General features: G+C 43.6%; 1 protein-coding gene across 1 annotated transcript in view; it reads right to left on the reverse strand.

The window, feature by feature from the left end:
• LOC117371519 (histone deacetylase 7-like) overlaps positions 1 to 17,563 on the reverse strand; it is a 48,543-nt gene that overhangs the window by 23,550 nt on the left and 7,430 nt on the right. Inside the window, exons 7-16 of the mRNA XM_055221849.1 lie at positions 16,788 to 16,923; positions 15,606 to 15,865; positions 14,255 to 14,362; positions 11,956 to 12,097; positions 11,610 to 11,743; positions 7,780 to 7,900; positions 6,273 to 6,331; positions 5,019 to 5,126; positions 4,885 to 4,940; positions 874 to 961 (exon numbers count right to left, since the gene is read on the reverse strand). Of these exons, the coding sequence (XP_055077824.1) occupies positions 874 to 961; positions 4,885 to 4,940; positions 5,019 to 5,126; positions 6,273 to 6,331; positions 7,780 to 7,900; positions 11,610 to 11,743; positions 11,956 to 12,097; positions 14,255 to 14,362; positions 15,606 to 15,865; positions 16,788 to 16,923 (1,212 nt within the window). The remainder of the gene's footprint in view (positions 1 to 873; positions 962 to 4,884; positions 4,941 to 5,018; positions 5,127 to 6,272; positions 6,332 to 7,779; positions 7,901 to 11,609; positions 11,744 to 11,955; positions 12,098 to 14,254; positions 14,363 to 15,605; positions 15,866 to 16,787; positions 16,924 to 17,563) is intronic.

A 17,563-nucleotide genomic window follows, 5' to 3' on the forward strand; every position in this document is an offset into this window, starting at 1 on the left:
CAGGAGGGAGCACATGGAGCACACGGAGCACCAGAGCAGCAGGGAAGACGCGGACCACCAGAGCAGGAGAGGGGCACACGGAGCATCAGAGCAGGCGACCAGAGCAGGAGGGAGCACACAAAGCACCAGAGCAGGAGGGAGCACATGGAGCACCAGAGCAGGAGGGAGCACATGGAGCACCAGAGCACGAGGGAGCACATGGAGCACACGGAGCACATGGAGCACACGGAGCACACGGAGCACCAGAGCAGGAGGGAGCACATGGAGCACATGGAGCACCAGAGCACGATGGAGCACATGGAGCACACGGAGCACATGGAGCACATGGAGCACACGGAGCACCAGAGCAGCAGGGAAGACGCGGACCACCAGAGCAGGAGAGGGGCACACAGAGCATCAGAGCAGGCGACCAGAGCAGGAGGGAGCACACAGAGCAACAGAGCAGGAGGGAGCACACGGAGCACCAGAGCAGGAGGGAGCACACGGACCACCAGAGCACGAGGGAGCACATGGAGCACATGGAGCACCAGAGCACGATGGAGCACATGGAGCACACGGAGCACCAGAGCAGCAGGGAAGACGCGGACCACCAGAGCAGGAGAGGGGCACATGGAGCACTGGAGCAGGAGGGAGCACATGGAGCACACGGAGCACCAGAGCAGGAGGGGGCACATGGAGCAACAGAGCAGGAGGGTCTACATGGAGCACCAGAGCAGAAGGCAGGGGTACTACTAGTACCCCTTCTCTAGTTGTAGAAGTAGTCTTAGTATTAGTCTTAGTTAGTAGTTGTAGTAGTAGTAACAGTAGTATTAGTAGTAGCAGTGGTAGCAGCGTTGGTGGCAGTAGTAGTTGTGGTAATAGAAGTACCCTTACCCAGTCCAGAATGAGGATCTTATTGAGGTTGAGTCTCTGTTGAAGTTGTTTGGTGGCGATGGCCACGGAGTTAAAATAACAGAAGCCTCTGGAAAAGAAACAGTACTGAGTGAAAGCAGTATTCATGAGTGAATGCTGCATACTCAACAAAAGCACTATTTTTGTTGAAATGTTGAGTATACAGCAAAATACTACTCAACAAATAGTACTTTTACACTGTACAATATATTACTGAAGTAGGAGTAAAAGTCTTGGGTCTGAAAACCCCTCTGAAAATTACAAGTATAAGTACAATCTCTTTTCACCTTTAAACAGTCCTATTGAGCTTCTGTCTCTATAGTTCTTATCTCTGACACTGTGGATCATTTTGTTATAATTTACACATCTTTACACAATATTCATCTAAAACCACTTGATAAAAGAAACACGTCCGCTGACTTCCACGTTAGAAAACTGCGGTGTCCAATGGGAGCTGACATCGCCGTAAACGTCATCACAACAAAGCGCTGTATGCTGTTGGCGCCCCCTATAGATAGCTGCGCATCACTCTAGAGCAGCACATTTTTTTTCATTTGTACCGAAATGACTACGTGACGCTGTCAAATCCTACGAGTATCACCGATTAAGATCATAAAACTGGAGAAGGAAGTGTGTACGTCACAGTGGGCGTGTCATAGTGGGCATGTACATCACAGTGGCCATGTACCGGTGGCATCTTGAAAATAAGAGATTAAAGATAACTCATTACGCGCACACATATTTGTATAGTATACATGTGAGTGTGTGTGTGTGTGTGGGTGTGGGTGTGTGTGTGTGTGTGTGTGTGTGTGTGTGTGTATGTCTGTATATATGTGTGTATTGCCATGTGCTTCTAATGATTCACATTTTGGTGACAGTGGATATGTATATAGGCAAGGCAAAGCAAATTTATTTGTATAGCACAATTCCTACACAAGGTAATTCAAAGTGCTTTAAAGAATAAGAAGGACATTAAAATCACACAAATCAAAAGATAAATAATCACAAATAATATCATAAAATTACCATTAAAACAGAAGAGTGCAGAATAAAAACCTTTCAGTCATATGCACAGATAAACAGAACAGTTTTGAGCCTGGATATAAACATTGTCAAAGTAGAGGCCTGTCTCACATCTTTCAGAAGATTGTTCCAGGTTTTAGCTGTGTAAAACTTAATTGCTGATTCCCCATGTTTAGTCCTCACTCTGGGCACTGGCAGGAGGCCGGTCCCTAAAGTCCTCAAAGTGTGAGATGGTTCATATGGCACTAACATGTCGGGGACCTAGGCCATGGAGAGACCTGTACAAAAGCAAAACTGCTTTAAAGTCTATTCTCTGAGCCACAGGAGCCAGTGCAGAGACCTGAGCACAGGACTTATGTGTGCGCACTTCCTGGTTCTAGTTAGGACCCGAGCAGCAGCGTTCTGGATGTACTGCAGCTGTCTTAAGGCTCTTTTGGAGAGGCCAGTGAGTCTAACCTACTGCAGACAAATGCATGGATAAGTCTCTCCAAGTCTGGCTTTGACAGTATATACCTTTGATTTTTGCAATGTTTTTTAGGTGGTAAAAAGCTGCAGATGTTATTGATTTGATGTGGCTGTTAAAGTTCAAGTCTGAGTCCATTACTACCCCTAGATTTCTAGCCTGATTTGAAGGTTTTAGAGAGACTGGAGGTGACTGTTGACACTTTCTCTATGTTTCTGTGGGCCAAAGGTGATTACTTCAGTCTTGTCTGAGTTTAGCTGAAGAAAGTTGTTTTGCATCCACACACTGACCTGTTGGAGGCAGTGGCAGAATGAATCCACTGGTTCATATTCACCTGCTGCAGTGAGACATAGATCTGAGTGTCATCTGCATAGTTTTGGTAGGACACATTATTGCTGTGTATTAACTGGCCTAATGGCAGCATGTAGAACCAGTTTAGTGCTGTACCAGAGATGCCCTCACAGTCCTCTAGTCTCTGTAAGAGGATCCCATGATCCACAGTGTCAAAAGCAGCACTCAGATCTAACAGGATCAAAACTGAGACTTTGCCTGCATCAGTGTTCAGGTGGATGTCACTTGTCACCTTGATAAGAGCAGTCTCAGTGCTGTGGTGGGGTCTAAAACCTGACTGGAAAACATCACAGGAGTTGTTAATTTGGAGGAAACTAATAAGCTGTTGGTAAACAACCTTTTCGAGGACTTTGCATAAAAACAGCAGATTTGAGATTGGTTGGTAATTGTTCAATATTGTGGCATCTAGACTGCTCTTCTTTAGGAGAGGCTTGATAACCGCAGTTTTCAAAGTTGTAGTTGTAGATGAACTCAGAATAGTGACGATCTCTTGGACAGTTTTGTCAGTTACAGGTGCAAAGTGAGTCAGCTCTAAGTGTCTAGGTGGCTGCAGGGGTGTTAGTTGCATTGTGGAATTGATGGCATTTTTAAAGCCCTGAAAATTGTCATTAAAGAATACTGCAAACTCATTGCACTTAGATGTGGATGGAATAACAGACATGTCAAAAAAGACACAGAAATGATCAGACAGAGCAACATCCACCACATTGATATTTGAAATATTTACTCCTTTTGTAATGAGCAGGTCCAGAGTGTGTCCTCTGTTGTGGGTGGGCTCGCTGACATGCTGAGTCAGACCAAAGGTTTCAAGGACAGAACTGAGCTCTTTAGCATTTCTGTCAAACACATTATCCACATGTACATTAAAATCACCTGTAATGACTAAACCATCAAAGTCTGTGCATACGACTGAAAGTATCTCAGTAAAATCATCAATAAAACGTACACACACTATCTATCTATCTATCTATCTATCTATCTATCTATCTATCTGTGTGTGTGTGTGTATATATGTGTGTATATGTGTATGTGTATATATGTGTGTGTTGTGTGTGAGTGTGTGTATCCATGTATATTGCCATTTCATTTAATGATTCACATTTCGGTAACAGTGGAATGATCTGTCAGCAGGATTGAACCCACAGCAGAGTTACGCCTGACAGCTCCTAATGACTTTACATCAGACGTATAAATCACATGGACAGGACGCTGAGCTAGCACTGTCGCTAACCCTGCTAACCTCGCTAACATGAGGACACGGAGAGAACGCACTAGCAGCAACGATCTGCACGGAACAAACAATAAACAAGAGTTATGTGACATTGGCTTTTAACACTGACAGACTGAAGCATGGCTCAGAATAACACTTAAAGGTGCAGTAGGGAACTTTACCGATCAGCAGAACTCCATGGAGATGTTAATGCTTTGCCTTGAATGTTTCACAGCATGGCATTAAATATATCTAACAAGGATTTATTTCATTACAGCCTTTTTTACTACTCTAAACCTGCCCTGAAAACAGTGTTCTTAATGTGAACATAAAAAGATGTTTTTAGGGCTTATCAGGGTTTTAGTACAATTTCTTAATGCCTCATGAGGGAAATGCTTTATTGTCTCTGGGTTAAATCTGCATTTGACCCGTCCTTCAGTGTCTCTGTGTTAATTGTGTCAGGAGCAGTGGGACACACATCAGATCTTGAGCAAGTCTTGGTCAGGACCTGAACTGAAGCATCTGACCTGTTGTGTGTGTTTTGGGTTGAAGGAGAGACACAAGGAGAACATGCAAACTCCAGACAGGGACAGAGGAACCAACCCGGGACTAACCCAGGACTGACCAGGACTAGATGAATTGAAACTCCTCACAGGCACAAGGAGAACATGCAAACTCCACACAGACAAGCCCGGGAGTTGAACTCACAACCTTCTTGCTGTAAGGCATGACTGCTAAGCCACTGTTGCTATTGTCACCATTTTTCTGCTAAGTTCAGGTCAGATCTGTGGAGAGGTGTCCTTGCTCATCACCTGTGGTTGAATATATGCTGGATAGATTAATTTAATGCTATACTGCGGAACATTACAAATGAAGTAACATCATTTCCATGAGATAAGTTACAGAGATGTTCCGTAGTGGTGCTTTAAAAGTGTTGTGTGCTCACAGAGGAGAGGAGTGAGTGGCATGGTGTCCAGGAGGTCTGACCACAGCGAAGCCGTTCTGAAACATTACCATGGAAACAATAAGAACCTGGTTTATTCTGGTTTATCTGAGACTACACATGACACTGGGCCTCACCTTCAGCTCTCCCAGCGCCACCTTCAGGGCGAGGTCGGTAACGCAGCCGGCTGCCACTCGAGCAGCAGTGGACGTGTGCGGCTCGCTCCACACTGTGTCCACGTCCACCTGAAAAGAGCAGGGTCTGGGTCACTTCAGGTCAGTCCAGAGGTCAGAGTCATGAGCATGAGGACCGTCTCCGTAGCGATAAACAAAACATGATATTACATTTGAACAGGGAAAGTCCTCAGAATGTCACATGTCACAGGAAGAACAGATTCACTTATTCACTGACCTCAGATCTGTCTCTCTCTCCTCACTTTCTCCTGCCTCTCTCTCTCTTCTCTACCCCCTCTCTCCATTTTCTTCCCTCTTTTGTTCTCCTCCTCCCTCTCACTCTCCTCCTTATTCTGGCTCTATTTCTCTCCTCTCCCTTCCTCTCTCCTTCTCTCTCTCCTCTCTCCCTCCACATGTTTTTCTCTCTCTCCTGTTTCGTTCAGAGCGTTCCGCCCTCTCTCCACATGTTCTCTCTCTCCTCCCTCTCCACATGTTCTCTCTCTCCTCTCTTACTCCACATGCTCTCTCTCCTCTCTTCCTCCACATGTTCTTTCTCTCCTCTCCCTCTCTCCACATGCTCTCTTTCTCTCCTCACCCCCCTCCCTCTATATGTTCCCTCTCTCTCTCCTCTCTTTCGTTCAAAGTGTTCCTCTCTCTCCTCTCCCTCCCTCCACATGTTCCCTCCCTCTCTCCTCTCCTCTCCTCTCCCTCCTTCTCTCCATATGTTCTCTCTCTCCTCCCTCTCTCCTCTCTTTCATTCAGAGCGTTCCTCCCTCCCTCTCTCCAGATGTTCCCTCCCTCTTTCCTCTCTTTCTCCTCTCTTTCGTTCAGAGCGTTCCTCCCTCTCTCTTCCTCCACATATTCCCTCTCTTTTTCCTCTCTTTCGTTGTCTTTGTTCTCTTGGCCTGACTTCAGTCCTTTTTCTGTCTTTTGTCTTGGATTTTTATGTCTAAACAGATTTATGTTTCAATCTGGAGTCGTTTATTGTTTTTATTTTTAGCTTTATTTTTACAAAGATCCAAATAATCCAAAATTAAAATTAAAATTAAAATTAAAATTAAAATTAAAATTAAAATTAAAATTAAAATTAAAATTAAAATTAAAATTAAAATTAAATAATAAAAATAAAAATAAAAACAGGACTAAACCAGGACTAAACCAGGACTAAATCAGGACTGAACCAGGTCTAAACCAGGACTAAACCAGGACTTGACTCACTCCGGTCCCTCCACAAGGCAGCTGCCGTTGGGGTCTTTGGGGTCTTTGGGGCTGGATCGCTGCAGAAAAATCACACGTCCTGTTACTCTTTAACCTCATGTTTTATAATGCTTTAATTTAAAGGTTGTTTTTTTTATCTTATGTTTCAGTTGAAAGTTTTGATTCTCTTCACATTATTTCCTCATATCACAGTCAATGTTCTCCTCAGTTTGAACATGAACTACAGTTTGAATCTGAACTATAGATTAAATATGAACTATAGTTTGCACATGAACTAAACATCTATAAATGAAACTATAATCTTTAAAATGATTTGAAATGTCTCATGTCATCTCCCAAACAAGAGAGACACATTTTTGTCGATATCGTCCCTCCCTAGATACAACACGTAAAGACAAAAATACTTTTCAACAGGCACATATAAAGTAAACAAGGAAATGAAAACAACACAAGCAAACAACAAACAATATAAAAATACACAAAGATCATGGAACTAGAACAGATAAAATACATTTATTAAATACAGTTAAAATACATTTTAATCCAGTGTTTTGATTCTAATTTCTTTACTCTGTTTTTACTCTGATGTTTTTACACAGATGTTTTTACTCTGATGTTTTTACTCTGATCTTTTTATTCTGATGTTTTTACACTGATGTTTTACTCTGTTTTTACTCTGATGTTTTTACTCTGATCTTTTTATTCTGAGGTTTTTATTCAGATGTTTAACACTGATGTTTTACCCTGATGTTTTTACACAGATGTTTTTACACGGATATTTTTACACTGATGTTTTACTCTAATGTTTAACACTGATGTTTTACTCTGATGGTTTTACTCTGATGGTTTTACACTGATGGTTTTACACGGATGTTTTACTCAGATGTTTTCACTCTGATGTTTTGCTCTGTTGTTTTTACACTGATATTTTACTCAGATGTTTTACTCTGATGTTTTTCTTTTATATTTTTACTCTGATGTTTTACTGTTTTTACACTGATGTTTTTATTCTGATGTTTCACTCTGATGTTTTTACTCTGTTGTTTTAAGACTGATGTTTTACTCTGATGTTTTTACTCTGATGTTTTGCTCTGATGTTTTTACACTGATATTTTTATTCTGATGTTTCACTCTGATGTTTTTCTCTGATACTTTTACTCTGACGTTTTACTGTTTTTACACTGAAGTTTTTATTCTGATGTTTCACTCTGATGTTTTTACTCTGTTGTTTTAAGACGGATGTTTTTATTCTCATGTTTGTACTCTGCTGTGTTTACTCTCTTTCATTGTGTTACTGGTGACTCTGCATGTGTCTGTCACAGGGTCACAGCTGTGCAATGTTTACTTTTATATTTTTAATTCTCTGTACCTTTTGCCCCTGTAGACCTGCCCCTTTTGCCCCTGTAGACCTGCCCTTTTGCCCCGTTGACCCGTCCTTTTGCCCCCTGTAGACCCGCCCATTTTGCTCCTATAGATACACCCTTTTCCCCTGTGTAGAGTGTGTTACCGGTCAGTTTGCGTGTGTCCACCTCGTCCGGGTCAAGAGGGTCAGGGCCGTACAGCAGCACATAGTTTTCTGAATGAACTGAGTGCAGCTCCGTGAGACTGGCCTTTCTGCTGGACACCAGCTGCAAACAGAAACAGTGTATATTACTCGAGTAAGAGTACGTTTCACTGTACTATATATTACTCAAGTAAGAGTACTGTTATTTCAATAAAAATGTTACCCAAGTAGCAGTAAAAGCTGGTAGAAAAGTACACTTTCTTTAAAAAGCAACTCACCTAAATGTACCTGAGTACAGAGGAGTGTCAGCAGATCTGTGCTAGCAGCCTCTCTGTTCACTGCCAAACACCAAACTCAAACAAGTATCCGCTATCAGTTCTCGTACTTGTCAATGTGCTGCCGATACCAAGAGCCAATACCACTGGAACTGCGATGTGGCTCTTCTTGAGCAGAGGTAACCGTGAGGTGACCATAAAAAAACACATGACCTGCTAACGTTGATTGTTCATTCTCTAACTTTCAGTTTTTCTGTTGGTTAAATTAATTCTCATGTTCAGTCCTAAGAGGCAACTGTTGTGATTTTGGGCTTTACAAAAATGAATTGAATTGTGTGGTGCTGGCAGTTATTTGCTTGTCCATGCTTTGTAACTGTTACGACACCGCTCTCTACTATCTGCTCCTTTTGGTTGTGTCCCTGCTCCTTTGGGTCGGGGACAGGTCTCTCACTGTCGAGTCGGCCTACGGGCTAAACAGCAATGCAGAGTACCCGGCCTTCTTGGAGTCCATGAGAGCACTGACTGGGAACTCTGTTGTTTTCCTGTGGCACTTCAGTGCTCATGTGGATAATGACAGTGACACCTGGAGGGGTGGATCGGGAAGAACGGTCTCCCTAATCTGAACCCGAGTGGTGTTCTGTTATTGGACCTCTATGCTATTCACAGTTTGTCCATAATGAACACCATGTTCAAGCACAAGTGTGTTCATCAGTGCATGTGGCACCAGGACACCCATGGCCCTCACCAGCTGGTACGTTGGATCTGCTGGCAGAGGAGGAAGTCAGGCAGACCTGGCAGATCAAAGCATATCGTGAGGGTCTGTTGGGAACGTCCGGCAAAGTTCTCTGTCAAGGTCTTCAACTCACACCTCCGCCTTCTCTCAGATCCTGGGTGAGGCTGGGGACATGGATTCTGAGTAGGCCATGTTCTCCGCCTCTATTGTTGATGCTCGTAGCTGTGGTTGTAAGGTCTACGGGGGTTGTGCAGTGGCAACCTCCAAACCCGGTGGTGGACACCGGAAGTAAGGGATGCCGGAGGCTGAAGGAGGAGTTCTATCAGGCCCTGTTGGCTTGTGGGACTCCTGACGTAGCTGACGAGTACCGGCAGGCCAAGCGTGCCACGGCTCATGCAGTCGTAGAGGCAAAAACTCGTGGTTGGGAGTGGCCATGGAGTACTATCGAACGGCCTCAAAGAGATTCTGGCAAACCATCTGATGCAATAGGAGGGAGAAGCAGTGTTTCACCAACACTGTTTACAGTGTTGGTGAAAGCAGGAGCTGTGTTTGCATTGCCGGCAGTAAGTCAGGCCTGTTCCTAGTGCATGTTGGACTCCGTCAGGGCTGTCCTTTGTCACCGGTTCTGTTGATTGTTTTTATGAACAGAATTTTTAGGCGCAGCCTAGGGACCAGGGGTGGTCCAGTTCGGGGACCACAGGATCTCATCTCTGCTGTTTGCAGATGATGTTGTCCTGATGCTTCATTGAGCCAGGACAGCAACAGGCACTGGGGCGGTTTGAAGCTGAGTGTGAAGTGGCTGAGATGAGAATCAGCTCTTCCACAACCAAGGCCATGTTCTTGGCCAGAAAAAGGTGGCTTTCCCTCTTTGGGTGAGTGGGGAGTTCTTGCCTCAAGTGGAGGAGTTCAAGTATCTTGTGGTCTTGTTCATGAGTGACGGAAGGATGGAGCGTGAGATTGACAGTTGGTTGTTGTTGTGGTAAAGAGGGAGCTGAGCCGAAAGGTTCCTGCCCTCATCTATGGTCATGAGCTTTGGGTAATGACCGAAAAGACTGAAATGGATTTCCTCCACAGGGTGGCTGGGCGCAAACTTAGAGACAGGGTGAGGAGCTTGGTCACATGGGAGGAGCTCGGAGTAGAGCCGCTGCCCCTCCATGTCGAAAGGAGCAGCTGAGTTGGCTTGGGTGTTCCGGAGGTGTTCTGAGCATGTCCCACTACAGGGAGGCCCCGGGAAAGACGCAGGTCATGCTGGAGGGACTGCATCTCTCTTTACGCCTTGGGGTCCCACTGGAGGAGCCGAGAATGTGCCTGGGGTGAGGGAAGTCTGGGAGTTCCTGCTTGGACTGTTGTCCCTGCGACCCAGCCCCGGATAAGCAAAAGAAAATGAATGGATGAGTTTGACGAGTTTGAAGAGTTTGACGCATTTGAAGAGTTTGAAGCGTTGAAGAGTTTGAAGAATTTGAAGAGTTTGATGAGTTTGATGAGTTGATGTGTGGTTGTGTTGGGCCTTGTGTGAAAGTATCTGTCCCAGTCACATGCAGATTCTCTCTGAAGCATCAGAACTTTGAAACATATGGAACGTTTTAAGACAAACATAAACTCAAAATAACTCCAAACGTTTTAGATTTGAGATATTTGAAAACAGCCGGCGCCCTTCGCTCTGATCACTGCTTTGGGGACGAGACTCTGAGGATTTGAATTCAAAATAACTCTTACACTACACAATATATTACATGAGTACTGTTACTCCAATATTACTCAAGTAGGAGTAAAAGTATGCTGCTAGAAACATACTCTGAAAAGTACAGTTTCTTTGAAAAGTTACTCAAGTAAATGTACCTGAGTACTGCCCAACACGTCTGAATATTCTAAAGTTTAAATTGGAAAGTCAAATGTGTCAGATGCCCTCCTGTGTGTCAGATGCCCTCCTGTGTGTCAGATGCCCTCCCTGTGTGTCAGTTTAGATGTTTTGAGACATGAACCAGGTTTAAATTTCTTGCTTCGTGTTGTGACATTATATAGTAAAAATATTATTAGCATTTTGAATCAATGTTTGAGTAAACTAGATGTGACTGACAAGTTGCATGAAAATTCAAATAGGTGCTTAGCAACGCTGTCAGTCAAACCTGTTGGTAACTCTAGCGGGAGCGACCTCAGGAAAAGAAGGCGCCTATTTGTCTATTATTGATTTTCATATCTTGATTTACAGACACAGTAGTGAAATAAAAACCCCAGGATCATGTAAAGCTGGTTAATACAAACATTTAAGACCAAAATGACGAGTCTGACAGCAACAGTTACAGAGAGAGGGGACACAGTTTTTACACAGAAAGTGAACTGGAACCAGAGGCAATGGAGCTGGAAGTGCGTCCATGATCACTTCCTATTTTGAACACAGCGGCTAGTCGGTTAGCTATGTCCATTTATATGAACAGCGTATGCAAGCAGGACTAAATCAGGACTGAACTAGGACTAAACCACGATTGAACCGGGACTAAACCGTGACTAAACTAGGACTAAACCAGGTCTAAACCAGGACCAAACAAGACCATGGACCACTATGAACCTACTGGACACTGAGGGATTACACAGATATAAGACACGTAGGAATAGAACACAAGTACAACATTTAATGTGACACAGTGCAGGGTCTAAAGAAAGAGGATTTTTAATCATTGTAGTATTGGTATCGAGTATTGAAGTTATTTGTTAGTATCAAAATCCAATTCGATTTTTGTATCGTGGCGACACTATGAGGAGGTGTATCCAAACCTTTGCCTGGTCGTGTGTGATAAATCTGTGCCAAAGTGAAAGAGTTGCAGTACCTCACATTGCCTCCGGAGGCCGCTCTGGTTCAGCCGGGTCCAGATGCTCTCGGTGCGACCCGGATGTTCAGGATGACGACTCAAGTCCCCACACCTGCACTCATGTCTCTGCATCCGAGAATCGTACGCCAAACCTACAAAACATAGAGGCAATCTAACCCACAACCTCCACAATAACCACTGTGCCACAGAGAGTTTAACCCACAACCTCCTGGTGAGAGGGAGGACACAGGGAGGACACTCTTCCACAGTAACAGAGAGTAGTAGTTATAATAGTAGTATTAGTACCTGCAGTAAACATCAGCGGTAGTAGCAGTAGTAGTAATAGTAGCAGTAGTAGTAGTACCTGTAGTAAACCTGAGTGGAGTGCTATGTGGAGTTATAGGGGTGGGGGCAGGGAGTGAGCGTGTTCTGCACAGGGGGAGGTGAGTCCAGAGCTGGATAGAGACTCGAGGAGAGTCCTGGGCAGTGCGGGACCTCTGGAGCTTCTGCAAACACAAACACACACACATATATACAATGGGGCAAAAAAGTATTTAGTCAGCCACCAATTGTACAAGTTCTCCTACTTAAAAAGATGACAGGCCTGTAATTTTCATAATAGGTACACTTCAACTATAAGGGACAAAATGAGAAAAAAAAAAATCCAGAAAATGACATTGTCTGATTTTTTTATGATAAAATAAGTATTTGGTCACCTACAAACAAGTAAGGTTTCTGGCTCTCACAGATCTGTAACTTCTTCTTTAAGAGGCTCCTCTGTCCTCCACTTGTTAACTGTATTAATAGCACCTGTTTGAATGATAGTGTAAAAGACACCTGTCCACAACCTCAAACAGTCAGACTCCAAACTCCACTATGGTCAAGACCAAAGGACACAAACAAAATTGTAGACCTACACCAGGCTGGAAATACTGAATCTGCAATAGGTAAGCAGCTTGGTGTGAAGAAATCAACTGTGGGAGCAATTACTAGAAAATGGAAGACATACAAGAACACTGATAATCTCCCTCAATCTGGGGCTCCACGCAAGATCTCACCCCATGGGGTCAACATGACCAGAAGCACGGTGAGCAAAAATCCCATAACCACACGGGGGACCTAGTGAATGACCTACAGAGAGCTGGAATCAAAATAATAAAGGCTACCATCAGTAACATACTACACTGCCGGGGACTCAAATCCTGCAGTGCCACACGTGTCCCCCTGCTTAAGCCAGGACATGTCCAGTTTGCTACAGAGCATTTGGATGATCCAGAAGAGGATTGGGAGAATGTCATATGGTCAGATGAAGCCAAAATAGAACTTTTTGGTAAAAACTCAACTTGTCGTGTTTGGAGGAGAAAGAATGCTGAGTTGCATCCAAAGAACACCATACCTACTGTGAAGCATGGGGGTGGAAACATCATGCTTTAAGGCTGTTTTTCTGCAAAGGGACCAAGACGATGTATCCGTGTAAAGGTAAGAATGAATGGGGCCATGTATCGTGAGATTTTCAGTGAAAACCTCCTTCCATCAGCAAGGGCATTGAAGATGAAAAGTGTCTGGGTCTTTCAGCATGATAATTATCCCAAACACATTGCCCGGGCAACAAAGGGATGGCTTCGTTAGAACCATTACAAGGTCCTGGAGTGGCCTAGCCAGTCTCCAGATCTCAACCCCATAGAAAATCTTTGGAGGGAGTTGAAAGTCTGCCCCAAAACATCACTGCTCTAGAGGAGATCTGCAGGACGAATGGGCCAAACTACCAGCAACAGTGTGAGAAAACCTTGTGGAGACTTACAGAAAATGTTTGACCTCTGTCATTGCCAACAAAGGGTTTATAACAAAGTATTGAAATGAACTTTTTTTTTTGACCAAATATACTTATTTTCCACCATAATTTGCAAATAAATCCATAAAAAAATCAGACAATGTGGTAATACCCATTCTGCCTTACATAGTTGAAGTGTACTTATGATAATTACAGGCCTCTCCAATCTTTTTAAGTAGTAGTAGGAGAACTTGCACAATTGGTGGCTGACTAAATACTTTTTCCCCCACTGTGTGTATGTGTATGTGTATATATATATATATATATATATATATATATATATATATATATATATATATATATATATATATATATATATATATATATATATATATATATATATATATATATATATATATATATATATATATATATATTCTTAGATTTTATGTTGTTAAGATATGTTTTTAAAGATTTCCTGTTTTATGCTCTCTGTTGTCAGGTCAGCAGGAGGCGGAATACACAATACAACACTTCCCCCTAGTGCATCCACCCAGACATGACAACAGTGTGAGGCAGTGGTACTTTACACAGGACGACTGATGCTGTGCATCTGATGCAGCTGTGGGTGTGATGCAACTGTAAGAAACACAATCTGATCCAAATGATTCTAGCGAAGGTGCATGGAATATAAAAACACAGTGGAGCACTTCTTGTATTGTTATTATTGTGTGTCAAACATGTGTGAATGAAACAGAACACAACTCCAGGTCTGTTTATGGTGAGAAAACAACATTAGAACAGATCAGAAAAGAGTAATCCGGGTCCTTTAAAGCAGGTGGCATACCTTCCACCAGAAAAGTTTCACAGTGCATCTTTAAGTCCTCCTCACCTGGCTGATGGCAGGCGGAGTGTCCATCAAACTCTCTCTGGATGAGGCATTGGACTCTGAGCCATAGACCGAGTCCACACTCGAGCCAGGGTCAAAACCAAGGTCTGAACCAGAACCAGGACCAGGGACTAAACCAGGACCAGAACCAGGACCAGAGCTACACCAGGATCTGGTCTCATCCAAGTCTTCTGAAGGCATCTGAGCAAAGGGAGGAGTCTGTCAGTGAAGGTAAATGGTCAAAGGGCTGATTTACTGTGGTCTAAGCCTGTGGTTGTCAAAGTCATGTCTAATACTTATGCTTATTATAATAATAATAATAATAATAATAATAATAATAATAATAATAATAATAATTATTATTATTATTATTATTATTATTATTATTATTATTATTATTATTATTATTATGTATTTATTTATTCCCCATTTACATTCTCTATATCTTCTTTTCTCACTTACGCTCTACTAGTACATCAGCATTCTCCTCTGCTGTCCCCACCTTTCCTCTCCAAATTATGATATACCTTGGCATGTCTTGGTGTGTCTTGGTATGTCTTGGTATACCTTGATATGTATTGGTATGTCTTGATATAACTTGGTATGTCTTGGTACCTTGGTAAACCTTTGTATTTCTTGTTGTGTCTTGGTATATTTTGGTCTGTTTTGGTATGTCTTAGTATGTCTTGATATGCCTTGGTATATCTTGGTATGTCTTAGTATGTCTTGGTATCTTTAGGTATGTCTTGGCATATCTTAATGTGTCTTGGTATACCTTGGAATGTTTTGGTATATCTTAGTATACCTTGGTATTTCTTGGTATGTCTTGGTATACCTTGGTATGACTTGGTATGTGTTGGTATGTCTGGGTATGTCTTGGTATAACATCGTATAATGTGGCATGTCATAATATGTCTTATCACCACTTGTCACCACTAAACCAACACTAAACCAGGACTAAACCAGGACTAAACCAGGACTAAACCAGGACTACATCAGGAGGCGGTTCCCTGAAGTCCTCAGAGTGTGAGATGGTTCATGTGGCTCTAACATGTGGGAGATGTACTTTGGTGCTGGTCCATGGAGAGTCTTATACACAAGCAGAGCTGCTTTAAAGTCTATTCTCTGAGCCACAGGAGCCAGTGCAGAGACCTGAGCACAGGACTTTTGTGCTTGTATTGCCTGGTTCTAGTCAGGACCCGAGCAGCAGCCTTCTGGATGTACTGCAGCTGTGTTAAGGCTTGTTTGGAGAGGCCAATGAGCAAGCCATAGTAGTTGTGGTAGTGCTAGTGATAGTAGTAGTGTTGGGAGGAACTGTAATAACAATAATATTTGTAGTAAACAGAGAACTTACTTTGCGGAGTGGCGCATTGGACTTGTATCGGTCCAGTCCAGGCCTGGTCCAGTGTTTTTGGTGCAGGGCAAGTGTGGAGGGGTGGAGCAGAGGGGAGGGAGGGTGAAGAGGTGTGAGGAGCAGGGGGAAGTGGGAGTACGGTGTGGGTTCAGACTGGGTCCTCTTTAAAGGTCTATGAGAGCCCAGTGTAAGACCATCTCTGCCTCTGAGAGTAGACAGGGGGCGCTGTGGAGGCACTGGCTCTGAGTTCAGGTTTGGGACTGCAAAAGAAGCAAATATTCAATACAACCAGAATAAATTGTCTAATCCTAATCCTAGGAAGGGAAAGTCTCTAAGTATAACTACGTTACAGTAACTGAGTTTTTATACTTTTTTGAGTAGATTTTTAAACCTATAATTATACTTGTACTCGAGTATAATTCTAACCATGTAATGGTAAAAGTCCCAGTCCTCTGCCGTGTCTGCTTCCTCTAAACCCACAAACACATAAACGTCACATTTTCAAATAGCGCTTTACATCAAGGAACCACCCACCCATTCACACACACACACATACACTAGTGTACACAGACACTGGGGGTGTGGACGGTTAAGTGTCTTGCCCAAGGATACAACAATAGTATTCATCCTCCGTTTCCCATTCTTAAACAGATGGACCACCATCCTGGCCTGCCAGTCTAGCGGTACTGTCCCTGACCGCCACGCTGTCCCCGACCGCCATCACGTTGCGTGATGTTGAGATGTGTCAGCCAAGACAGCCCCACAACATTCAGAGTTTTCAGATACTCGTGACAGATCTGGTCCATCCCCGGAGCCTTGCCATGGAGGAGCTTGCCAACCACCTTAGTGACTTCAGGTACTCTGCACTGCTGTTTGGCTCACAGGCCGACACAACAGTGAGAGACCTGTCCCCGACCCAATGACACAGGGATGCGACCCTTTCGTTCACCGGGGTGAACTCCAACACGAAGTGGCTGAGCAACTGGGTTCCACAGCCCAAGCTGTGTGTGGGGGTGAGGTCAACTATATCTAGTCGGTAACGCTCAACCTCTCGCACAAGCTACTACTACTACTACAAGTACTTTTGCTCCTGTTACTACTACTACTACTGCTACAACTATAACAACAACAATACTCACTACTACCGTGTACTAGTTAAGTAGTGAATACTGCAGTACTCACAGGCCACAAACTGCTGATGGACGAGGCCCGTGGTCTGATCGAGGACCAGGACTGGCTGCAGACGCTGACCCAGACCTGTGCCCAGGTCCAGAGGCCCCAACACGGGGCAGAAGTGAGGGAGAGAGGGGGGTCCAGCCTGGAGGAGAGATCATGGAGTTAGCCCTGATTTAGACCTGGTTTAGACCTGATTTAGACCTGGTTTAGACCTGATTTAGATCTGGTTTAGTCCTGGTTTAGTCCCTGTTTAGTCCTGGTTTTTCCAGGTTTAGACCTGGTTTAGACCCTGTTTAGACCAACTTTAGACCCGGTTTAGACCCAATTAAGTCCTGATTTAGACCTGGCTTAGTGCCGGTTTAGGCCTGGTTTAGGCCCAGTTTAGACACGGTTTAGACACGGTTTAGACACGGATTACACCCGGTTTAGTCCTGGTCTAGTCCTGGTTTAGACCTGATTTAGTCCTGGTCTACTCCTTTTTTAGACCCGGTTTAGTCCTGGTTTAGTCCCGGTTTAGACCTGGTTTAGTCCTGGTTCAGACCTGGTTTAGTCCCAGTTTAAACCTGGTTTAGACCTGGTTTAGTCCCAGTTTAAACCTGGTTTAGACCTGGTTTAGTCCTGGTTCAGACCTTGCTTAGAGTGGCATTTCTGTATCAAGCTTTTCCACAAGTGTCACAAATAAAACCACAAAATGCGTTGATGCAAAAGTTTAGACAAATTTAGACAAGTATGTTAGACCACACACACATACACTCACGTACACACACACCGATACACCCCCA

Source organism: Periophthalmus magnuspinnatus, chromosome 5 (genome assembly GCF_009829125.3).
Source record: "Periophthalmus magnuspinnatus isolate fPerMag1 chromosome 5, fPerMag1.2.pri, whole genome shotgun sequence".
NCBI lineage: Eukaryota > Metazoa > Chordata > Actinopteri > Gobiiformes > Gobiidae > Periophthalmus > Periophthalmus magnuspinnatus.